The 26150-nt window shown below is 40.7% G+C and overlaps 1 protein-coding gene and 1 long non-coding RNA gene across 2 annotated transcripts in view; one reads left to right on the plus strand and one right to left on the minus strand.

Annotated features, from left to right (window-relative positions):
* Window positions 1-1248: 1248 nt before the first annotated feature.
* The window catches only part of DDAH1 (dimethylarginine dimethylaminohydrolase 1), a 153142-nt gene continuing 128240 nt past the window's right edge, over window positions 1249-26150 (minus strand). Inside the window, exons 5-6 of the mRNA XM_082613119.1 lie at window positions 7015-7158; window positions 1249-4301 (exon numbers count right to left, since the gene is read on the minus strand). Coding sequence (XP_082469245.1) covers window positions 4185-4301; window positions 7015-7158 — 261 coding nt within the window. The 3' untranslated portion in view covers window positions 1249-4184. The remainder of the gene's footprint in view (window positions 4302-7014; window positions 7159-26150) is intronic.
* On the plus strand, window positions 11107-14680 carry LOC309800747. Its single transcript, XR_014293498.1, has 3 exons — window positions 11107-11403; window positions 13613-13692; window positions 14368-14680. It is a non-coding gene; the product is annotated as an uncharacterized lncRNA (long non-coding RNA).

Raw genomic sequence — 26150 nt, forward strand, 5'->3', positions numbered from 1 at the left:
GGCCCGCGTACCGCAAAAAAGAAAAAAAAAAAGTGTCTCCCTCTCTCCTCTAAGAGTAGCACTGAACTCTGGCATGTGGGTGAAAGGTTCCATTTCCTGTGGCGGCCCAGAGCAGGTTTGCAGTTGGCAGTTTTTAGTTTCATTGTCCACGTTAATGGCAGCCTAAATAATGGAGAACTAACTGACGCATCGTCAGCTGAGCGGTGTGACTAAATCAATGACCTCTCCAAGGGATTTTAGTACTGGTTTGTGCTTCTGATGGGCTTTTGCATGTACCCTTCAGTTATGGTAAGAGGACTACGGATTGAGCTAACCCTCGGGGTGTGTGAGAGCTTATAAGCAGAACATGTTTGATAGCCTAAAGACCCCCAGCTACTAGAAATGTGGGCACACCAAACATCTGTGATAGAACATTCCACATAAATTAGAAAGAGCTGCTGTGACAAAACTTATTGTGAATTATTCAGGGCTGTTAAAGTTGATGATGTAGATCTATATTTATTGACATGGAGAGATGGCCACAATATATTGCTAAGTGAAGGAAGCAGGCTATGGAACAGCATGATTATGTACTATCATTCCATATTTATATCTGTATCTAGTCCCAGATGTGAGGATATTCTCCAAGACGCTAATAGTAGCTGTCTGTAGGTGATAAAATTTGGGGTAATTTTTTCCTTTACTTTTGTTTTTATGTTTTTTGGGGTAAGGTTTGATTTTTATTTTTGCAGTGAGCGGTTATTATTTTTACAGTCAGAAAAAGAGAACAATGAAGCTACTTTCAGTTTGAAAAAAATTGTTGGAAATAAAAAGTCTTATTAAAAAAACCTTCATATTTCCTAAAAAACTCTTACTATAAAATAAACAAAAACAAAAACCAAACTCTTGCATGAACACAGGAAAAAATCTTTCAACTGTCTCCATAACTGAGCCATATTATAATGTGCTGACGACAGGAGTCAAAGGAACAAGGGAAGCCTTTTTGAGGAGGAACATATGTGAAATCAAGATCTCCTGACCACACGTGGATAATATGCATACTTTTAGAGCACCAGAAGTATGAAGTATCCTTTGATTATCATTTTAATCCAAGCTTTTGATAGCAGTTGACTTACAGTTAAGTATTTCTAATTCCATAGCTTATAGGACAAGAGAAAAAAAAAAAACTTCCCATCTCTGGTAGCAAAGAAATGGTGAATTCATTCACCACAGCACTTTCTGTTGCAAAAAAGAGACATAGGCTATTGATCACAGTACAACTCACACTTTATTCCATCGTGATTGGTATACTTGTATGATCAGTACAGCAAGAGACTAAAATCAGTGCAGAATTTCTCTGGACTAAAGGGCCGTGAAAGGCATTACTGGTTTTGGCACACAGAGTGGATAACCGTACACTGGCTGTAACAGGATGGTCAGTACGATAAAATGCACGAATCTAACACCATGTGGAAATCATGTCTGGGTTCTGTAGAATGTAAAGGAGTAAATAATTATGAAGACTAACATGCAGCTCTAAATAAGTCACATTGTTCATCCACAGACTATTTCCCCCCTTCGAGATGAAGAGATGGCCTTAGTAACCTGTTCACAGTAGCTTAAAAGAGCAATCAATACACAGTAGAGAGATCTGCCTGCTGATTTCTAAAGCAATTCATCACAGTTGAAGAAATAATGCTAAATCATGTACTTTCTCTATATTGTCCTTAGTAAGTTGAACCTTACTGACCAAGTGATTCTGACTCAACTTTTATTTACTTAAATACAATTTCTAATGTCTTTATAATGTCAAAAAGCAGTTTCTGTTAGCTTTTCCTTATAAATCACAATGGACAAGAGGGGAACCTATGTAACAGGGTAGCGGGTTGTCTTTCCTCTTCAAAGATAACATGATGCTGATGAGTACACCAAAGAAATAATACTACTATGCTGCAAATATTTTAGGTTTTCACATCATCATATCACAGAGAAAGTCCAAAGAAGCCAGCCTTGTAGGTGATGTAGCAGTGCAGAATAAGATTCTGTAGAAGAGGCACATAGATTCTAAGTGATTTCTTGAGACAAAGAGAAGGAAAGATGGAAAGACGCAAAGAAAAGGAAAAGTGAAAACAGCCTTCTGTAGAACAAATGGTTCAAAAGAAAAATTGATTCACTTGCAATTTACTAAACATAATAGAGAACAGTTCTTTAGTTTGGAAAGCTAGAAATAAAGATATTGGAAATTATATGCCAGTTAGCTGTACTATTAAGACTGAAGTGGCTGATTGAGTGAGTTTTCCTGTGGTTGTTTTTGAGGGAGGATTTCTGCTTTTGCCAGCATAGGGCCGGATTTAACCCCAAAGGGCAACCATAACTACTGAGGACAATTTTTCTTTATTAACTTGGGCGTGTGGGTAACATTCATTTTCTCTGTGGTAAAAACATATTATTCACCCATGATGAGACAGTTGGAAATATGACAGTGACCAAGATACGTTTAAGTCATAGGATGCACGAAATTAGACATTTGAATGTGATATGAAAATTAAAGTCAAGCAAAAAGAAAAAGAAGGAGGAGAAGGAACGTCTTCTAAGTCCGACATAAAATGATTGAATAAATGAAAAAAATAGTAGTTAAGGTTATCTTGGTTTGCTCAGAGGTTTCTCACTTCCATTTGTTCAGGGGGAGATGAAATGAATGAAGGTATTCTCTCTTGGTCACCAAACATGAGGAATGTCTGATTACAAGCACGTTAGGTGAGCCTAGCAAGACTTGAAGTAGCATTCCTTCAACTCCCTGAATCTTAATCTTAGCCATAGGCAATACAGGAAAGGTGGAGATGACTGGGAAGTTTGATAACATGCCTGGATCAGTCACCATTCCTTGGAAAGTACCATTTCCCTGGTCTGCTAAAAGACTGATTCTTTCATTTAAGTAAAAGACAACCATCTCTCCCTTCACTGCGGCATTGTTCTTTGTTATGAGATTCGTGTCAGTTTAAGGATGTGTAATTGGAAGGCTACAGAGGAGAGAAGTTTAATTGAATTCCACAGTAAATATTCATGGATATTTCAAAGTAGAATTATCCATTGTCTGCAGCTGATTTCAAGCACCAAGCCTATCACTTCCTGAACATGCTCCATCTGGCTTGCACTAGACCATCAATAATCATTTTTAGACGTAATGTCTCTTTTGAAAGAAATAACTCTGTAGATCAGCAAAAAAATAAACTCTGTAGATTAAGGGGTAGAAGCCTGGAAACAGGGTGAGTCACAATGGGGGGAAATGAAAGTAAATTGAAAGAAAAAAATAAGTCTATTCCCCAAGGTCTGTATATGGCCAGGAATAAAGCAAAAATTCATGGAATGTGACTTAAAGACTTCCTAAAGTGTTGTACTCACGGGGTGTGTCCAAGCTTCTTGATCTGCAATCCCCTAGCAACCATCTGGTGCTGAATTCACCTTCCTAGGTGTGGTGCCCTACTTCTAGAATTTAGATCTCTGGGGCAAACCCCACTGGGATGTGCCTCTGTGCAGTGAACTCTCCCCAAAACAGCCGCTCTGATTTTGGTCACGGTTCTGCTGAGAGGCCTGTTTGACCCTCTGGGGGAAAGTGGTGGTGGCGGCAGAAGATGTAGCGGTGAGGCAGAAAGACTGCTGGCTGACAGGGTCGACCTGCAGGAAGATGTGTAGAAGGCAAGACCCCGGATTCTACCCAAGGTCAAGGTGACTGTGACTGGGAAAGTTTTCATACTTCAGAAGGAAACAAAGAGGGAAAGGAGGAGGATCCACAGACCAGGGAATTTCATAGGAGCCAAAGATAATTAATGATATACAGAAAGAAAATAGAGCTTAGATGACTGATCAAGAAGACATTCTTCGGTTTATATTGGCAGATAAACGATTTTCACACTGATAATACAAACACTAAAATGAGTGTTTCCTTACAATTATTAATCACATTTCAATAATTCATTAGCTCTATATTTTTTAGATTGCTTAATTCATTGAGCAAATCCACAGTTTAGGTACCACCTCAAGGGGAGGGGCTGGGGGAGGTGCAGAACAAAGCAATTAAATTTAGAATTGTAAACCAGAGTTCGTAGCACAGTGGCATAAAAGATTGTCAGTGAAAACGGTAGGAATGGGTACAGTTATCGGCCTTACAAGTGCAGTATTGCCGGCTACAAGGGAGGGACTGTGACTCAGGAGTCTACTTTCTTGTTAATTAATATCGAGCAGCAGGTCAGCAGCCCGTCCACCTTTTCCAGTTCAGAATGGCTCACGGGGATCAGCATATGGTCCTTCAGCTTTTCATAAACCTGCAGGAGGAATCAAGGAAAAGTAGAGAAGAAGGCTTATGTTTCTGCCTCTGTCTTCCATGGCCCCCAGGCCCACCCCCTCCACCTGGGACAGAGGATTCATTTAGCTTGTAAGTTTAGGCTTTTCACCCATTGAACCCCAAGATATGCATGGAACCAAGACCACACACATGCCTACAGTGATACCCAGAGAGCTAGCAGCATTGGTTAACCACTAGCTCTATGCTCAAACCTCAAAGCCAAAGATGTGTCAGAAATGTGGTTGTTACTAGAAAGGCCTTTACTCTGCCCTTGTCATTGCTAGATTAAGTGATATATGAAAGTTGGTGAAAGTGCTTACAGGCTGAGTATGACTCTCTCTCCACGCTTCAAAACCCTCTCAGCCATAATGTTCCTTTCCTAAATAAGACCATTGGAAAAACTTGACAAAGTACAATTTAAGTGAAGGATTTCAGGTCAAACTGCTTTTAAATTACAGGTGTGTGAATTTTAGAGCATCTTTTGACACGAGTAGAAAGAAAGCATGTGTCAAACCTTCAAATTAACAGTCCACAGATTTTTTCCTCTGATGATAAAACAAAGAACATTTAAAAAAAAAAAGTCAAAATCACTTGAAAATACACTGCCTAAAAACAATCTACCATGCTTCTGTAGGATGTACTTTGGTACAGGGGTTAATTAAGAGTGCTGGAACCACACAGAGTTGGGTTCCAGCCCCAGTTCCGCCAAGTTACTGCTCCAAGTGTGATTTCAGTCAAGTGGCATCCCCTCGGGATTATTCCTCTGTAAAATTGGAGTAATAATAGCACCCTCACAGGGCTGCTGTAAAGAATGAATAAGATAGTGCATACAGCGTGCCTGGCACAGTGCCTGGCACAGGGGAAGCACTCAATAAACATGATGTTACTGTTTTTGGTGGTAGACCCAGGGCTGAATTCAGAAGCAGTTAATGATCATCTCGTTATCGGATGACTGATGTGGCTGAAGGGGTATGAATGATCCAGAGCTGTGTTTCTCCAAGTGAGTTCAGTGACCAGGGTGCTTACTGATTCTGCAGATTCTAGGGTGGGGGGTCTAGGAACCTGTCTTTTTAACAACCCTGATGCACATTAAATTGTGAGACCCACTATTCATCTGAGAGCTGGTTAAGCCCCAGTCCAGGGGGTCGGGGTCCTATATTTTCCTCAGGTTCACACTTTCAGCCATGGAAAAAGAAAAAAAATTATCTATTTATCCTCTTCCCCTGCTCTCTCTCTTTTTTTTTTTTTTTTCTGCGGTATGCCAGCCTCTCCCTGTTGTGGCCTCTCCTGTTGCGGAGCACAGGCTCCAGACGCGCAGGCTCAGCGGCCATGGCTCACGGGCCCAGCCGCTCCACGGCATGTGGGATCTTCCTGGACCGGGGCACGAGCCCGCGTCCCCTGCATCGGCAGGCAGACTCTCAACCACTGCGCCACCAGGGAAGCCCCCTTTGCTCTCTTTTTAATCTGCTGAGGGGGATCCTGACTATGAGGATAAGCCTAGTAATTATACAGTATTGCATATTTAAAAGGAAGCATAAACTATTTTCTAAAAGTTTTTAAGATTAAAAAAAAGAGAGAGATCAGTGGTTACTAAGACTCTTCTGTAATGCTTACTATAAGTATCTTGCTACTCTGGACAGAGATGAACATACTGAAATGCCTAAAAAAGATATGAACACTTGAAGGATCTATGGACCAACACCCTTAATCTGCTTGGTATAATTAAATTGAAATTACCAAAGTATACAGATGAGACTGGCAGAGTGCCCTGAAAGACTGGGAAGATTTTCTTAGACCAGGAAAGAATTCCTATATGGAGGGGGCAATTCCCTGGTTGGAACATAAATGCAGAGCTACTTGGAGGGACCAGTTGGCTGGTTCCAAGTGTGCTATATTTATATTTCTTCTTGTTCTATCCTTTCAGGCCTTTGTTGCCTAGGATGTGTAGCCCCTGCTTTTTTGCAGCCCTGACAATGAGCACCCTTCTCTTTGGTTCATTCCTACTTCTCTGACTGAAGAAACAAAAGACCCTCTGATGAGGGGCAGCTTAGATTTGTCAGAAAACAATGATGCAGTTGGCCATCTAATTGTAGGTCTCTATGCTTAATGAGCATGTCAGTGTCAGGAAGTACATTTAATCAGAGCTGGAGCACAGACTTGGGAGATCCAAATACTCATTTGAAAAGGTCTGAATGCCAGGCATGATCATCTCAATTTCTATGCATGCATTAGTGACCAATGACACTAACGAGAAGAGTGAGTTAAATAAACTTGCCTTGGGCCGTAAATTATGTTATCCTTGTAAATTTTGGAGATTAATCCTTTGTCAGTTGCTTCATTTGCAAATATTTTCTCCCATTCTGAGGGGTGAGATAGGGCGGGTGGGAGGGAGGGAGACGCAAGAGGGAAGAGATATGGGAACATATGTATATGTATAACTGATTCACTTTGTTATAAAGCAGAAACTAACACACCATTGTAAAGCAATTATACTCTAATAAAGATGTTAAAAAAATTATATAAAAATAAATAAATAAATTATGTTATCCTTTTGGCTTTCCTAATGATGTGTATAGGGGAAAAGGAAGCCCTGTTATTTGTCACTCTATTGTGAAAAAAATCCCTAGGCAGGAAGGCTGCAAAGGGAGGCCTATTCAGCTGCTGTGGCAGGAAGGACTTTTTTTTTTTTTTACCTTTGCACTTTCTGGATACTCTTCTGGGGTTCGGTGCAGCAAGACGTGGCCTTTATTGGGGATATTTAGATATAAGCAGTTTGCGGCCGTGTCATCAGGCACAGTGAGTTTGTCGTAGCGGTGGTCACTCATCTGTTGCATGATCTATAATGAGAAACAAAGCAGGCCTAAGCAGAGAGTCTCCTACACTTGCCAACAGAAGGAGGGCAGTGTGGTGGGATAAAAGCTTGCAATCCATGCCTAAGAATGTTCCTCTGTGTTGAAGTTCCCGTCTATTACCTCTAGACACTTGGAACCAGAAGAGGAAAACTGGATGTAGCTATGATTCTTTGGTAGAATTGTAAGGGTTCTTCTTGTTCTTTTAAAAGTATGTGTTTGTCTCTAAGTTTTAAAGGGTTTTAAAACGATTATTTTTTTCATAAGATCTATCAGAAAGACACATAGACAAAAGGCCCAGCTGGGGTTTTGATGATATCCTCAGCTGAGTAAGCAGGGCTGCTCTGGTCTATAGGGAAAAAGGATCATAGCAGTAATCAGAATCATCAGTAGCAGTAATCAGAATGGTCAGTAGCAGTAATCAGAATGGTCAGTTAACTGATTTAGCAGTAACTACACACACACACACACACACACACACACACACAATTTCCTCTTCTAGGTACACTTAAATTGAATTCACTTGTCTGTGAGCAGGTGCTGCCCTTAATAAAATGAACATAAAAATCCCTTGGGGAGAATATGAAAATCATATTCCAAGGCCTTGCCCCCAGGGATTCTGGTTTGGCAGGTTTGAGGTGAAGCATAGTAATTTGTATTCTGAAGCCCTCCAGGTAATTCTGAGGCAGATGGTCCCTGGACTACACTTGGAGAAAAACTGACTTAGCAGGTCCATTCATCAAATGAAGGGTTTATTAGTACCTTAGTATAAAATAACTTAAAAATAAGACAAAAATGAATTCTGCAAAGAACTTAAAATATTGATATCTCATCTTCAGCCCCTCAACAAATTAAAACAAAAATGCAAAGAACAACATTCCCCACTCCCCTGCACCCCTCCCCCATGCCAAAAATATCCAAACATTAAAAACAAAAACAAGTATGATTTTGGGCTTACTCATGTAGACTCTTTCCATTCTTTATCATTAACTATATGTTTTAAGGAATCTGCCAAAATGTCATGCCATGGAGGTACAAGAAGATCTTTTCACTGTCTGGTTCTAATCTATCTTTCCAGCTAGGTCTTCCTTTACCCCTCAAAATTTGTGTGGAAATGGGCCTCATATTATAGGACCCCAGAGTTAGGTCTCTTGTCTACTAAGTCATGGAGGCACTGGACAGTAAGATTTATGGTGTGGAAGAGCAGAAGAGACTCCACGCTCCCTGCAGAAACTTCACTCCCAAGAGGATGTGAAGAGTACAGATGGTAAGGCCTTCTTGACTCACCAATCAGGTAATCCATTCTCTTCTCCAAGTGGGGAATATGTCAAGAGCAGACAGAAACCAGGAATAATATGATAATGGAGTATCCTTCACATAGAAGGAAACATCAGGAGTGGGGATGAGCATAAGCACTATATCAAAGGCTCAGAGACACAAAGATAAACAGACATAAATCCAGTTTTTGAAGAGATCACAGCCTAATGGAGGAGACTGTCAGACAAATAGACAATTATATTACAATAAGAACAGGCAGAGCACCATGCTAAACATTTTACATTTATTACTGAATCCCCAAATTCCCATTTTACAGATGAAGAAATTGGACTGAGAGAGGTCAAATAACTTGCTCAAGGTCATAAAGGTAGATTTAAACCCAGATCTGTGCAACTCAAAATTTTATTTATTAATCATCTCACTTTGCTCTTTCTTGACTTCCAGAGCTGCAGCAAAATCTCTCTCCTACAAACTACCATATCATCTACTTTTTCACACTTATTCGGTCCTTTAAATTTATGGTCAAAATTAATCATGGTACCATTCATTCTCTTTTTGTGTGTAATCCTGTTATGACATGGTACAGTTTCGGTACAGTTTTGACTTGACTGGACATCTCTTTCGTACTTTTAAATTTAAATTGTTCCCTGAGGGGATAGGCCCATAGGGTGGATCACCCATGGGTAGGGTGGGTTCTTCCTTAGAGTCCAGCCTGAGAAACCTTATATCTATTCAAGGACATGGACAATTTAGAACTATTATAAGCAAATTAACAACATATTCAATTTAGCCCTCTTATAAAATGGATGTGCCCAAAAATAATATGAAGAGGCTTGTTTAAGAGAAGAAAAATCCAGACCCAAGTAGCTCTCCTCTATTATGAATTGCTATTTAATTATATCCTAGGCAGACTTTCTTTTGGCTGCTTTCAAAAAAAAAATAATAGTAGCTTCCCTTTATTATTGTGTAGGAGGGGACACATTAAGACAGTGAACTCTGGAAAAAGACCTGGGTTTAAGTCTCTGCTGTATTCTTTGTGAGCTATAGAAATTCAAGTTTTTTGACTTCTTAGTTTCCTCATCTATAAAGTTGGGATAATAATAGTCTTTGACATACTTATTGTGAAAGATAAGTAAAGATAATGAATATAATTAGGCGCTGTACTAAGCCCTTAATTAGCTACTAGCATTTTATGACAGCATGACCAGACAAACAAGGTTCAGGTTTCCAGTCTGCAGTCCCATCTACTGTTCTGGCAAGCTTTGCCCTTTAACCTCACACTTAAGATAGCCTGTTCTGAGGTAAAGAAATCACCTATGGCTCTTAGTACAAGATGGGTTGAAAGAGAAAGAAGCATAGCAAGTCCACACCTCATAAGCCTTGACTATAACTTCAATGGTCCCATGAGCAGCCCAGCAAATTCCCCACCTCAGTCTGACTCATGCATGTCCGGTGGTGACTATGAAGCAGAAACATGGAATGTTATACATTCCAGAGGAAGTGTTATCAAGGATGCTATCACTGCTGACTTCTTGTTTATCAGTGAAGGAACAAACTAGAATCTCCAAGGTTGCAGAGAAACCTACCTCAGAAAGTGCCCATTTTCTCTGGAATAATGGAGACTGAATCCTTCTTTTCCTGGTGTGCTTTATTTACCTGGCCTTCAGCTCTCTCCATGTTCCCTCCAATCTCCCCACATCCTAGCTTGAACAATATCACTCCCCTCCCATGTGCTTGATTTGTTGTTCTCCAGTTGATGGTATTTATGTGAAATTCTAATTGCTGTTTTTCCTCACTCTTTAATGTTCCTCTCTCTTCCGGGCCTTATATTTATAATTTATAACTTCTGGTGGGAACATTCCTAAAATTACTTACATAAGGTCAGTACCCAACCTAGCACCGTTTGAGGATAGTTTCATTCTTTTCATCACTGTGAGGAAAGGAGTTATAATATTCTTAGAGCAGAAATAATTGAATGCTGGGAATACATAAAGTAATTCACTCATAAATTCTATTGAGAGATACTCTTAAAATAAATGTCTTAACAAAACCACCAAAGCCACCTTAGGAGAAGCTTTTCAAATAATTTATCAAGACTACATGGTTATCATTTTAAGACAGGTTAAAATCTGTGCCAAAAGAAATGACTTTTAATACTAGAACAGACCCTGTTTGGAGCAGTGAATGGCTCTGCTTAACTGTGGAAAGAAAAATACAAAAGCTCTGTCAGGCATAGTCTTTCTAAACTAAAAGGATTTAGGAAGTGGTAACTATAGATAATAAACAAAAAATACATCTTTCCCATGAAAAAGCTAAAGGTGTTTATTCTGAACACAAAGGGTTTCTCTCTTTTGGGACAAAGAACAGGTTTTTCTTTTCCTGTTAGTGATTGTTTTTCTCTTATATGTTGTTATTGTCTGAATAAGACAGCTTGCATTTATTTATGGCTGGGTTCAGAAGACGCATGTATATACACAATGCAGGGCGCTTGCCATCCAGAGGGGAATACACAGAAAATGGTTCAGGAGACTGTGTCTCTCTAGCATCTCTCCCCTGTGGTGTTGGAATGGCACTGCGAGGATGTGAGGATGTGCTCCCCGCCCGTCTGGCAGGGCATCATCTCAAAGAGCTCAGGCTCCCAAGGACAGAGCCAGCGTGAGGCGGAGGAGCAGGGTCTGCTTCCGCTTTGTGGATGCACAGAAGCCTTTGTTAAAAGATGAGTATCATTTCAAATATTCCGAGAATGTGGCTGCTAGGCTGTTTAGTTCCATGTCCCAACATTTTTTCCTAAAAAGGGGTGGAGGCGGTGTATTGCTCCAGAGTTGTGTGTAAAGTGTTCTTTTAACGCCGGGGGCTATACTTCCTGCTTCTGGCTGAGCTGGGAGCCAGCATGGAAAGGAGAAAACCGCTAATCCGTCCCCACGCCACAAGTTCCCGAGAGGCCCCGGACTCCGGGTAACACGCAGCAGTTCTACAGGGCTTTGGGGGAGTATCTGAGAGGTTAAGTCGCTGCTCTAAATGTCTTTTCTGATTTCTGCCATTTCCTGAAGGAGTTATTCCACTTTGTGTAAAAGAGAGTAATTATTGAATATCATCAGGACTGGATACAATTGGTGTTCCGTTCAATTCAATTGTCCTCTTGGAGCGCCCCCTTCAGGCCGGGCGCGATGGCAGTGGGAGGTGGGAACCGGAAAGAGATGCAAAGGTACCTTGGTCACGGATTCTGCCTTCAGGAGATGATAATCTATAATTTAAGGTAGGTCAAGGGTAAACTAGCAGTAAAAAGAAAGTCAGCCTCACTCCTGACAGAGGCATCTCTTTAACAAAGAAGGCACGCAGCCGTGAGAGGAAACGGCTCTGAGAATCATCTTGGCCACGTTGCGGTGGTCTGTTACACAGCTGCTGGATTGGAGGAACCGGCCTTGCTCCCCAGAGGGGAGCTGTCACAAAACAGAGTGGGAAATGTCTGGCTTCCAGCCCAAGATAATTTGCATGGCTAGTTGCATTAACAACCAGGCATTTCCAGCAGTTTCCAACATTTCTGGGAATTTTCTCATCCAAAAGTCTGGAAGGCAGTTTCATTCTCCCACTTGTTACTCATGGTTTCTTTGTAGTACATCAATTATTCTGAAAAAATTCCCAGGCTATGTTGTTTCACAGAACAATGTAGGATGCATTGGTCAAATACCGAAGCAAAGTTATATAGAACGTATTTAAAGATGTTTAGGAAAAAGAGCACATTTTTGGCTTGCTCATAATTGATCTTCCTATGAAATATACATATGTATTCAGCTCAGCATATCAAAATGGAGCCAACTCAATAAAGCAACTCATTATAGATTCTATTGAGATATACAATATATGATGCTCAAGCACAATTTTCATTGCTCCTGGATATCTAAAATTATTCATACATTTATTTATCCACCTATCCATCAACAGTTTATTGAGAGTCTGACAATACACCAGGCATCAAGTCCTTGCAGTCCTTTTAAGGTTGAGTCAAGCAGCTATGAATAACATTCTAGAATTGATATCATGTTTTCTTTTCTTTTCTTTTTTTTTTTTTTTTTTTTTTTGCGGTATGCGGGCCTCTCACTGTTGTGGCCTCTCCCATTGCAGAGCACAGGCTCCGGACGCGCAGGCTCAGCGGCCATGGCGCATGGGCCCAGCTGCTCCGCGGCATGTGGGATCTTCCCGGACTGCGGCACGAACCCGTGTCCCTTGCATCGGCAGGCGAACTCTCAACCACTGCGCCACCAGGGAAGCCCTGTTTTCATTTTTTAATGGTTTTTCCATGGATCAGCTCAAAATGAACATAACCTGAGAGAGGTTGTCTTTTAAACAACCTCTCTGAATTGATGGGCTGTGATCCTAAGAATGAGGTTACATGGTTCTTTTTAGTTGAATCTGGGCAAACTTTCAATGCCAAATATTCCCTTCCAAGCTAGCTGACATTTCCTCCACATATTATCTCATGTTTGGAGCTGCTGCTTTACTCAGATCATATGGCACACGTGAAAATGTAGAGGAAAGAATTCTTCTACTATTCAAACTATAACCACAAGTCACATAAACCATTTCTGGAAGGAATCTTCAAACACAGTGGTTTCTGTGGAAGGCTGGGAAACCCCCCCCCCCACTCTTACATGACCACTCTGAGCTCTGCGGAGGGCTGGGGAGCAGGGCATAGGCAGAAGGAACAAGGGGAGCTTCTATGGGTAGTCACAGCCCTGATTTAAGTTTTTGACTCAAGGAGTGGAGAGGAAAAAAATCAGACCAAAGTACTTCCAAAATGCAAAGTCTGGCATCCTACCTTCCCTTCTTACCCCTGCCATGCTTCTCTAAGACTAGTTCTGTAGCAGAAGCAAATCTCCCACAGTCTTATTCTTATGTCTTGAATAAGTACAGTAGACAGCTGCCTACTTCGCTACTGAGGTCATGCCCTGGCTATGTTTCTTCAGATACCTGCACCCTAAATTCAGCTCCTAAAATCTCATCATCAAAAATTAACTTCCTCGGGTATTGGGAGCTGGGTGCTCTTTCAGTTTCCCCTGGGTCATTCAATAGCAAGAAAGAATTGGAATGTTTATTGAGCTATCTTCTCTTTATTGATGGTTTATCTATCTTCACTTATTTCTTTCTTTAACAATTCATTTTACAGATAAGAAAGCCAAGGTTCAGATAATTCAGTGATTTTTCCAAGGTCACGCATTAAGACAGAAATCCAGGATTCAGGTCCAGGTGAGTCAGCCTCCAAATGCCCACCTTTTTCCTGTCACACCAATCTACCACCTTGACAATAGCCCTTGAAAGATTAGACTCGGAGCTCACTAACTGACAGCCTGTGGGCGAATTTTTCTTGTAGATACAATTTATTTGACATGCACATATATTGAAAAGTTTGCATTTAAGTGCATTTTAGACAGAGAAGGTCTGGCCTCTGAAGTCATCCGAGTTTGCTACTAGACTACATAGGTTGGTTTCCAGAGTTAGCTACTCTATTTTTTAAGTAGATGAAGGAAGAGCAAAGCCTTTGGGAATGGAAAAAGACAGTGGGTGAAGAGGCATTATCACCTCTAGAGCAGTAGAGGGGTAAGCTCTAAGGTAAGAGATGAGAAACGGCCAAACACACACACTCTGCAATGATGCCCAGGACCAGCCCTGTTCACTCAGACCCCACCACTGGTGGATTAATGCTTAGTCTCTGTATGAGCAAATGATTCCTTGGTTATCTCATCAGTAAGGCACACATTCAAACATTTTCCTTGCAATAATTGTAATTGTTTTGCTTTGAGACATTCAAAATCCTCTGCCCAGTCTGCTTGGCCATTTGTGAAAGCGTTGCCTGGGGGTTAGGAAAGAGTCTATGCACAGGAAAGAACATTCTTTTTTTTTTTTTTTTTTTTTCTGGAATAGTGTGAAGAAAATCATCATTGGGACTTTCAACTATATCGCTCTACCTAACTGTACTCTTAGCCTGGGCGCCAAAAAAAAAAGTCTTTAGCATATGTTTAGTGCCCTGAGATCTTCAGCTCCAGGCAATAATGTGCTGGTAAATATGGGGGGAAACATATGCATTATATACCTACAGAAGTTTATTATAAATTTTACTGATATAAAGGATGGGTAGCATCCTTTACAATTTATAAATAATAATAAAAATTTCAATACTGTTGACTATAAATTTCATATTGTCAATTGATTCTCACAGAATGCTTCTGTTGATTTTTGCAGAGCTTGTGCATTTGAGGCCAACCTAATAGTTGCAATTGACAAATCATTGTAGTTCCAACATGGCTGCTGGGTGATATTTTGTTTACACTAATGAGTAAGACAAATGAAACAATGAAGACATATATTGGAAATTTACTTGTTTCAATGATGTGAGGGACTTCTTTGCTGAAGTGCATAGTAGTTTTTGAGTACTGGAAGAATATTTCCTCATTTTTCCCTCAATGTAATGGTTACACACATGACACTTTTTTTTTTTTTTGTGGTACACGGGCCTCTCACTGTTGTGGCCTCTCCCGCTGCGGAGCACAGGCTCCGGACACGCAGGCTCAGCGGCCATGGCTCACGGGCCCAGCCACTCCACAGCACGTGGGATCCTCCCTGACCGGGGCACGAACCCGTGTCCCCTGCATCGGCAGGCGGACCCTCAACCACTGCGCCACCAGGGAACTCCACATTTTTAAGTTTAATCTGCGTGACTAAAAATTTCCCCATCACTTTCTTATGTCTAGACAATCAATAAAATGATAAATCAAGTCCTGTTTTGTAGATTTGCTGATTTCTGTGGTGCAAACATTCTCACCATAGGCAATTTCAAGTTACCAAAGTGACATCTGAATATGGCATTGGGAAGGGATGTGCATGGGCACACTGTTACATGACATCACCATACACACATAAACAGATGTAAATAACTGTAAGAGCACAGCTAATGGTAAAATGTAGTCATATAATTAGGAAGGGATGAGTTTTAAATATTTATTACCTTTGTTTTTAATGAAATTTATTTAATCATAAGTTTATGTAATCTGATTTTTAATAATTGATGTGTTTAACAACCAGCTGTCAAAATTCCCCAAAATGTAACAACTGACCCTGGTAAGCTAGTAGAAGCTGGCTCAAGCAACCGCTGCCCTACACAGGGGACTTCATGGTTTTATAAGGCTTGGTTTCTGAATTTCAGCAGAAGTTGGCTTTTCATAGAAAGTTACCTTAAGTCACTCTCTACCTTCTTTGTTAGTACCAAGGATAACTTTAGTTTTAAAACTTGGCTCATGTAACTCTTGCTTTCTCATGGGCAAACAATATTTGGGGGTTAGCCTTCAATGAGCTTATGAAAAACACTGATGGTATAAGTTATCATGAATACTTAAAAGGAAGGAGAGCAAATTGGATTTGCTGAATAGGAGCCTAAATTCAATGAAGTTCTCAAACATATAAGAGAAGATGACTGACTGGAAGCTTAAAGTCTGAATGTCCTACGTGTAAAGGGGAAATGAGAATTCATGGTTTGCATTCTTAAACTTGGCTCCAGTTTAAATTTATTGTTTCTCCTTTTACATCCCTTTCATTTCCAGTTATGTTATTTTGCTATGCTTCATGCATCTTTGTAAGCCACTTTTACAAAATGAGGGGCGGTATGATTACATAATTTTGAACAGTTCCTCTAAAAACATGTTTTTAAATTATACACCAAAATACAAATTATAAACAATACAAAACAGAAATTTCTTGTACAAGATTCAAATATGAAAAATTAAAAGTTCTATTGGACTTAACGCAACTGTATACATTTTTCAAAGCTCACTGAATTGCACATTTAAAGCTTGTGAATTTTATTGTATGGAAATTATATTTCAATAAAGCTGATTTATAAAAAAAGATGAAGTCCTGTTTCTCCCCCTCTATCCCATCTTTCTCTTTTCTCTTCTCCCTTTCCCTATGGGAAACCACTATTAAGTTTGATGTGAGTCCTTCAGATCATTTTTTACACATACACATACTTAAAACAAAACCTGTTTATCTCCCACTGAACTTGTCAGTGAAGGAGACTGAACATCTCAATTTCTAGGGGTCCCAGAGTCCACTTCTCTCAAAGTCTGGTAACAAAAGCCTCTGCAGGTTTTGTACTCGTGAAGGCAATTTCTGTGATTGTCTTACAGTTATGACATTTTTGCCCATAAGTAGTTCCAATACCTGTAAATAATGTTACACAAAAACTGAATAAATATTGGGATTTTATATAGCTATTTAATTCCCTCCTACTGAAGAACACTCTTGCTGTCATGAGCTACTTGACCTTCAGGAGTCACTGCTGTCGCTAAATGCATCAGGGATAAAAGCACCTTAACTGTGATATGCTCAGAAACTGAAATTTCTGTGAAACAGGGGTGACAAATCTCATTCACGTTTTAGGATGGGTTTTCTTAACCTCAGCACTACTGACATTTTGGGCTGGATAATTCTTTGTTGTGAGGACTGTCCTGTGTATTGTAGGATATTTAGCAGCATCCCTGGCTTCTACCCAATACATGCCAGGAGCATCCACTTCCCCACCCCCCACATTATGACAAAAATATCTCCAGATATTGTTGGACGCTCGCCTGGGCGGGAGGGAGGGGCAAATTTGTCTCTGGTTGAGAACCACTGTTTTTAGGAGAAAGCTATCAAATCTATTCATATTTTAAAAGAAGAGCAGATACTTATGGGAGACAGCAGGAAAAACAACCAGAAAAAGAAAGAGAAGGAAATCTAACTTCCAAATAAGTATACCATTTACTCTTCTATTCTTCCTCTGAGTTAATAAGATCCCTGATAAGAAATGGATTGGTATTTAAGAAAAACACTGTTGTCCCCACATATCCTGTACAAGAAACCCAAATCCCCTGTAAATGACAACCAAACCATGGTTGATGAAGAAAGCAGCCGTCCTCACCTCACCTACTCTTGTGTGGGGAGTTACCTGGGCTCTCTGCATTTCAGGTTTTACATTTCTGAAATGGGGAGGATAAATCGTGGTTTCCTTCTGATTTGGCCTTTGTTAGTGTCAGACAGTGAATGCTGATAAGGTACTCTGAGAACTTGGGAAAGTGATGTCATTTTATCAAGCCCACTTCTCTTTTACAGAGGTTTGGAGAGATAAAAAATTAAGTGACACCTCAAATCACGCAAAGGTAGTGAACTGCAAAGCTAGGACTAGATCCTGGATTTCACGACTCGGTCCAGGCCTTTTATAGTGATCTTGGTTTGGTGGAGAGAATTTAAGTGGGATATGGGGCTTCCCTGGTGGCTCAGTGGTTGAGAATCCACCTGCCAATGCAGGGGACACGGGTTCGAGCCCTGGTCTGGGAAGATCCCACATGCCGCGGAGCAACTAAGCCCGTGTGCCACAACTACTCAGCCTGCGCTCTAGAGCCCATGAGCCACAACTACTGAGCCCATGTGCCACAACTACTGAAGCTCGCAAGCCACAACTACTGAGCCCATGTGCCACAACTGCTGAAGCCCGTGAGCCACAACTACTGAGCCTGTGAGCCACAACTACTGAAGCCTGCCTGCCTAGACCCCGTGCTCTGCAACAAGAGAAGCCACCGCAATGAGAAGCCCGCTCACCGCAATGAAGAGTAGCCCCCGCTCGCCTCAACTAGAGAAAGCCTGCGTGCAGCAATGAAGACCCAACGCAGCCAAAAATAAATAAAATAAATTAAGAAAAAAAAAAGAATTTAAATGGGACAAAGAGGAACCATATCAACCCCTCCTCCACTCCCAAGTTAAGGAGTCTCTCTTCCCTTCAAGATCTATTCCTTGATTTGTGGAATGTCCTAGACCAGTGGTTCTCAACCTTGGCTACATGTTAGAATCATCTGGGGAGCTTTAAAAAATATATAGATTTCTGAGCCCCAACCATAGAGATTTTTTATTTACTTGGTCTAGGTTGGGGAAAAACATCACTGTTTCTTTTTAAATGCTTCCCCAGGTGACTATAAATATGTAGACAGGATTGAGAACCACTATTCTGTGCCCTGTCTATAATTTCTACTAATTTGGGGGCAGAGGGTGGTAGGGGAAAGCAGGAAGGTTATTATCCTGTTGTCTCTGGATCCACTGAATTAGATCCCTGCAGAGACACAATTATTTTACAGGTGCTATTTCTCTTTTAAATGATGTCAGCATAAGCAGGGACCTCAGCCTTTCTTTGATTGCCCAAAAAAGAAAACCCTATTCACCTGGGTAATAGATTTTTCTCAAGTTTGGCAGGTTGGAGCATTGCAGTAATATAGACACTTAATATAGAACACGAAATGCTGGTGTTCTTCAAAGACTTGACAACTCTGGTTTGTGGTTCAGATCTTTTCTCTTTCCCTTTTCTCTCCTCTTTCCCTAACTCCACATTCCTATTACTTCTAACAAAGGTCAGTTTTGCTTTCTCTTTTGCTGTATTATCTCCTGCTGATCCCAAACCTTCAAGGGTCTCACCTTTCACCCCAAAGGACTTATTGTATTTTCCTAAACAAAGGCAATTCTCTCCGTAAGAAGAATGCAGGGTTTAGCTCTTCCAAGGGCCTACGGACATTGTGGTTGCCTCCCACACGTCTATTCTCTGCTTTCTTAGCAATCACCCCAGTTTTCACTTGTAAATCCACACCTCTCTGTGCAGCCCCCATAATCTGGGGGAAGCTAATTCCACCTCTGATTCCAGGACTGAGACTCTAGGCCAAAGGTTCCTTTCTTGGTTCACAGTACCTGTAAGTGTCTCATTAATATTTTCATGGTGCCTTTAGGCCAAGAAAGAAAAAATGAAACCCAAACCAGAACCAACAAATAAAATAAACCCCTACAAATCTAACACTTTTGTTTATTAAGTAGTTAGGTCCAAACAACTTAATAGTAGAATTGTGTTGTTATGTCTGCCAGGTATATCTGTGTTCTTTTTGAAAAATTTAAATTTCTGCCATGGTGCCCCTGTGAGTTTGTTCGTGGTGCCCCAGTGTGCCTCGATGCAGTCAGGAAACTGCAGCTCCAGAGGTATTCACCCTCTGGTTATATTAGTGGCTCAGGGATGGACAGATGATCGGTTTGGACTAATAAGAATGGACAAGATCTGAAAGAAGCTTCCTTACTTTTCTGAGAGGACTGATGTCCCCCTCCCTGAATGTGTATGAAGAGGCAAGTAGCCAGGAGCTGCTGGCAACCACTGTGCTCCCCTGAAGAGGAGTCAGCTTTATAATGAAGCTCATCTGTGGAAGGTGAAGAGAGAGGAAAGGAATCTGGTTCTTTGACAGCATCACCAAGCAGACCCATTAAACCTACCCTAAAGTCTGTATTACTTCAGAACTACATGGACCAGTAACTCTCCTCCACTGTTTCGGCCAGCTTGAACAGGGTTTTCTGTTCATGGCTAGTGAAGATAGTTTTTTATCACTGAGAACTAAATTTGGTTGTGACAGAAAGTACCTGCCCCCTCAAAACAACTTTTAAAAGTTTATTTCTCTCTCATGTGAAAGGTGTTTTGAGGTTGTAGCACAGTATAGTGACTTGACAGTCATCATGGGCTGAAGTTCTTCTAGCTTTTTGCTGTGTCATACCTGGGATACAGCCCTTGTCCTCATGGTATAAAATAGTTGTTTATGCTCTAACTATCACATCCCTTTCTCAAGATTCAGGAAGGGAAGAAGGGCACAACTCTTTCCTTTCAAATCCAGGCTTCCTGGATCTCATACAGAGCACCTCTACTATCACATCATCAGGCAATACTGTCTCATTGTTACACGTAGGACAAAGAAAGCTGAGAAATGTGGACGTTATTCCAAGTGGCAATGTGCTCATATATAAATATTTTAAATAAATTTATTTATTTATTTATTTATTTATTTATGGCTGTGTTGGGTCTTCGTTGCTGCGTGCAGGCTTTCTCTAGTTGTGGCGAGCGGGGGCTACTCTTTGTTGTGGTGCTTGTGCTTCTCATTGTGGTGGTTTCTCTTGTTGCAGAGCACGGGCTCTAGGCATGTGGGCTTCAGTAGTTGTGGCACACGGGCTCAGTAGTTGTGGCTCACGGGCTCTAGAGTACAGGCTCAGTAGTTGTGGTGCATGGGCTTAGTTTCTCCACAGCATATGGGATCTTCCTGGACCAGGGCTTGAACCCGTGTCCCCTGCATTGGCAGGCGAATTCTTAACCACTGAACCACCAGGGAAGTCCTAGAAATGTGCTCATTTAAAATTCAAGGTTCAGTTAATAAGAAGGAAGGGTAGTATGGAAGTCGGAGAAGGCAACTGACTGTCATCAATTGGTTCAGAGAGTAATATTTTTTACATCCCCACTATTCATATTTTGACCTCCGCCCCTTTAGGTGACTGACATACTGTTTGGATTTAACTGATTCAAGGTATCCAAGTCATCTCAGGCGGACAGATGATTATTAGAAGCTTCCAGTGAGGCACAGTCACATCACTGGCTCTCTGTGCAGGGCTTGGCATGGGGTAGGTGCTCAATACATACTCGTTACATGTTGACTGAATGAATGAATGATCTTTCAGCAGTGCATTTTGGCATTTCAGTAACTCTTAAAATCCTCCTAAAATCTCCTGATGCAATTTCCTATAAGACACATTCACTCAGAGCTCAACCTTCAGTGAAGAGCAAAGAAGAGCTGCCAGTTGGTGCTTGTGACTCATCCTTCTGTGCAATCAATACTTGTTACTGAAGATCCAGCTTTAATCAGCTTTGGGTGCTCTCCAGGGGCCCTTCTCAAATTCTCCCTAACAAGCTCATGGGTGGGACCACACAACTTCCTACCCAAGTAAACATCTGAGTTTCCTTCCTCTTTCCACTATTCCTACTTGAAGAATTTAGTATCCTGCTTATTTTCAAGCCACAGGACTTCACACCTTCAGACTTTTCTATTCAAGTCTAAGAGCCTACGTGCCTAATGAGAATTAGAGCAATAAGCCCTCACTGCAGATATACTGTATTTTAATATGCAAATGTTATCAACAGAGAGAAAGGCACTAGATGGAACACATGATATCGTTTATTCTGGAAGCATTTCCCCCTAAAAAGACACAGTATTTTAAAGAAAATTAGCTTTTCACAGGCACTTGTATTTCAATAATCTAGTGAAGTTTTGCATGGTTTTCTATTACATGAGAGTTATTTCTCTGAAGTGCTAGTTATGTTATTCAATAAGATATTATTCTGAATATTAGATGGCATTTCCTGTCCAAAGACACATGCAATTTACTTTTAGCATGAATCTTCTCCCCCTGCCCTCAAATATTAATGTATAGAAACTGATGTCTGGTGAACTCCAGACAGAGTCAGTGCTTCTCACAGTGTGGTCTACAGATTACCTGCCTCTGAATCATGCAGTGGTTCCTGGGCTCCACTCCAGGGTTGCCGAATCAGAATTTCTTGTGGTGAACCCCAGAAGTGTGATGTGCGTTTCAAATGTGCACTCTGTGTGATTCTTGGGTACGCTAAAGTTTAAAAACCACTAACTTAGGGTTTTCAAATTAAATTAACATCATCATCACACATATTACCACTACTAATATTACAACTACTAGTAGCTAATCTATACTGAACTATTATCACTTGCCAGGGTATGGATGGAAAAAGAAATGGATGATTAGAAAATGTGCACAGAATGTAACAGATTCAACCTCTTTTATTTAGCTCCTAATAGGCTTTTTTTTTGAAACTCTGTACCAAGAGTCACCTCTGGATTTGTGGTCACGGCTTTGAACTTGGTTCCACTTCAGAAAGAGATAAAAGGGAATGGCTTGTTGTAACCTATTTATCTCTAAAGCTTTTTACATCTGTAGACAGGTAGTGTTTGGGTAATACCGGGACCCAACTGCAGCATCCAGTGACCATAAATGAAAAACAGATTTAGAAATACTCTTAAAGATTGCTGGACTAATGTGACATTTTGAAAGATGAAAACAAGGAGAAACAGTAAGCAATTATTAAGAGCAGGGTAGTATTACTGGAGTGGTTTTGCAAGAAGGCAGTGACAAATTTACTTTTTTTTTACAATTAAAAAAGTTTTTATTGAAATATAGTTGATTTACAATACTGTGTTAATTTCAGGTATACAACAAAGCGATTCACTTATTCATATATATATGAATATATATATTCTTTTTTAGATTATTTTCCCTTATACGTTATTACAAGATATTGAGTATAGTTCCCTGTGCTATAAAGTTGGTTCTTGTTGGTTATCTATTTTATATATAGTATATATATATATATATATATATATATATATATATATATATATATATATATGTATGTATATATTTTAATCCCAAACTCCTAATTTATCCCCCCTACCCCAAATTTACTTTTAAGTTGTTTCTCTTGCATGTCATTATGTCTAAGGATGGCTGAAATCCCAGTATTGTGTCTGGCAGTGTGGATGTATTCCCAAAAAGCTGGAGAATAATTTAGGGTTAAAATGTCACTTCTAATTTAGTGTTTACGTTTCACCATATGCTTTATTAACCTTCAGCCAAGCAATAGGGTACTCATCAACACCTAGGGCATTTAATACATGTGATGTCCACGGAGAAACAGTAACCCAAAACTCAACCATTCTCCCTCCAGCTCAACTGACACATTTCCTAATCCATTCCACATCAAGAGTACTGGTGTTGGCCTGGTGAGACTGTCACATAGGTCATGCTGTGATGTACAGTTTCATCCCATGAGGCAGAAATCATCCTGGGTGTTTTGCAGTCTTCTGCCAACTCAATTCAGCCAAGAAACAATAGGACCCCACTGGAATTGGAGGGCATGCAAATGTTAAAGTGATTTTTTTCGTATGCTTCGTGAGTAGATAAAGATAATAAAAAACAAATGGAAAAGGGTAAAGGACAGAGACTCCAAATTCAGATGAGCAGCTGTGTGCTGCCAATGGAAACTGAAATGGAAGCCAACCCCATTAAGTGTCTTACAAGCTTAGACGAAGGACGTCTACCAGAGTTGCTGTCAGTTGGATGTGTCTGAGTACAGCTCAGTTCTCAAACTGTGAATCCAGCTCAGTGAGATCCAGCAACACATTCTGCCCACCAATTTTCTGTGGTTTGTTCCTGTGTTGATGGAGAGAACTGAATTCATGGTGACAGTGGGAGTTTGAACTCTTTTCCGAGAATTCCACCAAAGGTGCCCCATCTGGTAGTCATTTCTGAAGTAATTTTGTTGATCATTGTTCCCTAGGGCCTAGTACAGTGCCTGGTACACAACAGGAGTTCTATAAGTATCTGTCCAAGTGTTGACCTGCTCCTTTTCTTTCCCCTGCCCTTTCAAGCCCATCAGTTACAATGTTGTTATTTCTCTACATAGAACTCACCTCCTGCACGGTGCTCTTCATTTTCACGCCTGCTTCCCCAGTCCAGACCCTCCTGTCCTTTATTTCTGGAATGTAGTATGGTACCTAACTAATTTTATTACCCCTAATCTTTCTTCCTGTTGATCATTCCAGGCATAATGTCAGACGGATCTTTTTGAAATACCACCTTTTACACCTTTGCTTAAAAAAACTTTGAGTGGCTCCCCACAGCCTGCAGATAAGAAGACTCCAATTCCTTTACTTTTGGATCAGCTCCAACTTATTGCTTAGAACTTAAATCTCTTTCTTTCCCTGCACATACCCCTTGTTCTAGCCATTGCCTGCTGATTATAAAATAGCTATCCCCCCCAGTCATCCTGTTTGTAGTGACCACTCATCCTCTGTGCCCGTGTATGGCTTGCTGTTCATTCAGGTCCACCCAGACTTTGGCTCTCACCTACTGTGATCACTCCATCCTCGGAACTCCCATCACTTCTACTAGGACCTTGGGCCATTTAGTAGGCGTTTGCCTTATCTTACACCGACACTGTCCTGTTTCTCCAGTTCAACTGGAGGGGTCTTGAGGGCAGAGACTGTTTCTCATTCATCTCAGTGTCCCCGTGTGTGAGACACTATCTTTCATACAGTTGCTGCTCAATAAATTGCTGTATGATGCTCAAGAAGCCCGAGCTTCAAACTCAGGTGTGCTCTCTCTCTTTTTTTTTTTTTTGCGGTACGCGCACCTCTCACCGTTGTGGTCTCTCCCGTTGCAAAGCACAGGCTCCGGACGCGCAGGCTCAGCGGCCATAGCTCACGGGCCCAGCCGCTCCACTGCATGTGGGATCCTCCCGGACCCGAGCACGAACCCGCGTCCCCTGAATCAGCAGGCGGACTCTCAACCACTGCGCCACCAGGGAAGCCCTGTCCTCTCTTTTCAATCACCTTTTGAAAAGCCTTTTTTTGCAGAAGAGACAGCAATAAAAGGTTTTGGAAACCCTACTTTTTTTTTCTATCAGATTTTTATGTATGAATTAGGATATGATGTTTTGTCAGATATCCAATTTAATAGTTATATACGCAATTGAAGCCCCCTCAAATAAAAATGGAACTAGGATGGAGTCTTCTGAGCTTTTCTATCCTTAAGCAGGCATGAAAAACTCAGCTAAGCACAAGTCTTCTATCACTTACAGCCACTGAAAGGACGATGTCACAGTGGTCAAGAGTCTACAGTGAACCCACTTTGGAACTATCTATATCACTGGGCGCTTTATAATTAAATGGTTGCTACTTTTTGCCAAGTCTGAGACACAGTCCTTCACCTTGACTGCCCGTCATGAAATTTCCAACGGGGAGGAACGAAGCTCTCATTCCCTAGAGAGGCTGTTTCAACTTTGTTTTTTCAGGACAAGACTGAGTACAAGAGACAGGGGTCACACAGGGACAGCTGGAGGCAGAGCCAGAAGGACAACCTGTGAATTTGGATTCTAAGTTCTCTGCTTTGCCCTCACATCCATTTTGGCCCTTTTGACAGCCATGCTTCTTTAGTAGAATCAACATATGATTATTTTGAAAAGTAAGTTCTCTAATATCAGTATGAAGTTTAACCTTTTTTTTTTCTCTTTGACACAAATCTCTGTACATCAAGATCATGTCCTGTTAGATTTTTCGGTGTGTATGTGTTGGGGGAGGGGGTATGGAAACATGAGCCAAATGCAAATTTCCTATTCTCAGAAAATGATAAAATTAGTGATTTTTGATAACTCAGAATATTTTTTTGAATTTTATTTTACTTATTTTTTTATGCAGCAGATTCTTATTTGTTATTCATTTTATACATATTAATGTATACATGTCAATCCCAATCTCCCAATTCATCCCACCACCACCACCCCCACTGCCGCTTTCCCTGCTTTGTGCCCATATATTTGTTCTCTTCAACTGTGTCTCTATTTCTGCCTTGCAAACCGGTTCATCTGTACCATTTTTCTAGGTTCCAAATATATGCGTTAATATACGATACTTGTTTTTCTCTTTCTGACTTACTTCACTCTGTATGACAGTCTCTAGGTCCATCCACGTCTCTACAAATGACCCAATTTCGTTCCTTTTTAAGGCTGAGTAATACGCCATTGTATATATGTACCACATCTTCTTTATCCATTCATCTGTCAATGGGCATTTAGGTTGCTTCCATGACCTGGCTATTGTAAATAGTGCTGCAATGAACATTGGGGTGCATGTGTCTTTTTGAATTATGGTTTTCTCTGGGTATATGCCCAATAGTGGGATTGCTGGGTCATATGGTAATTCTATCTTTAGTTTTTTAAGGAACCTCCATACTGTTCTCCATAGTGG

This window comes from Mesoplodon mirus (assembly GCF_964341445.2).
Source record: "Mesoplodon mirus genome assembly, chromosome: 3".
NCBI lineage: Eukaryota > Metazoa > Chordata > Mammalia > Artiodactyla > Ziphiidae > Mesoplodon > Mesoplodon mirus.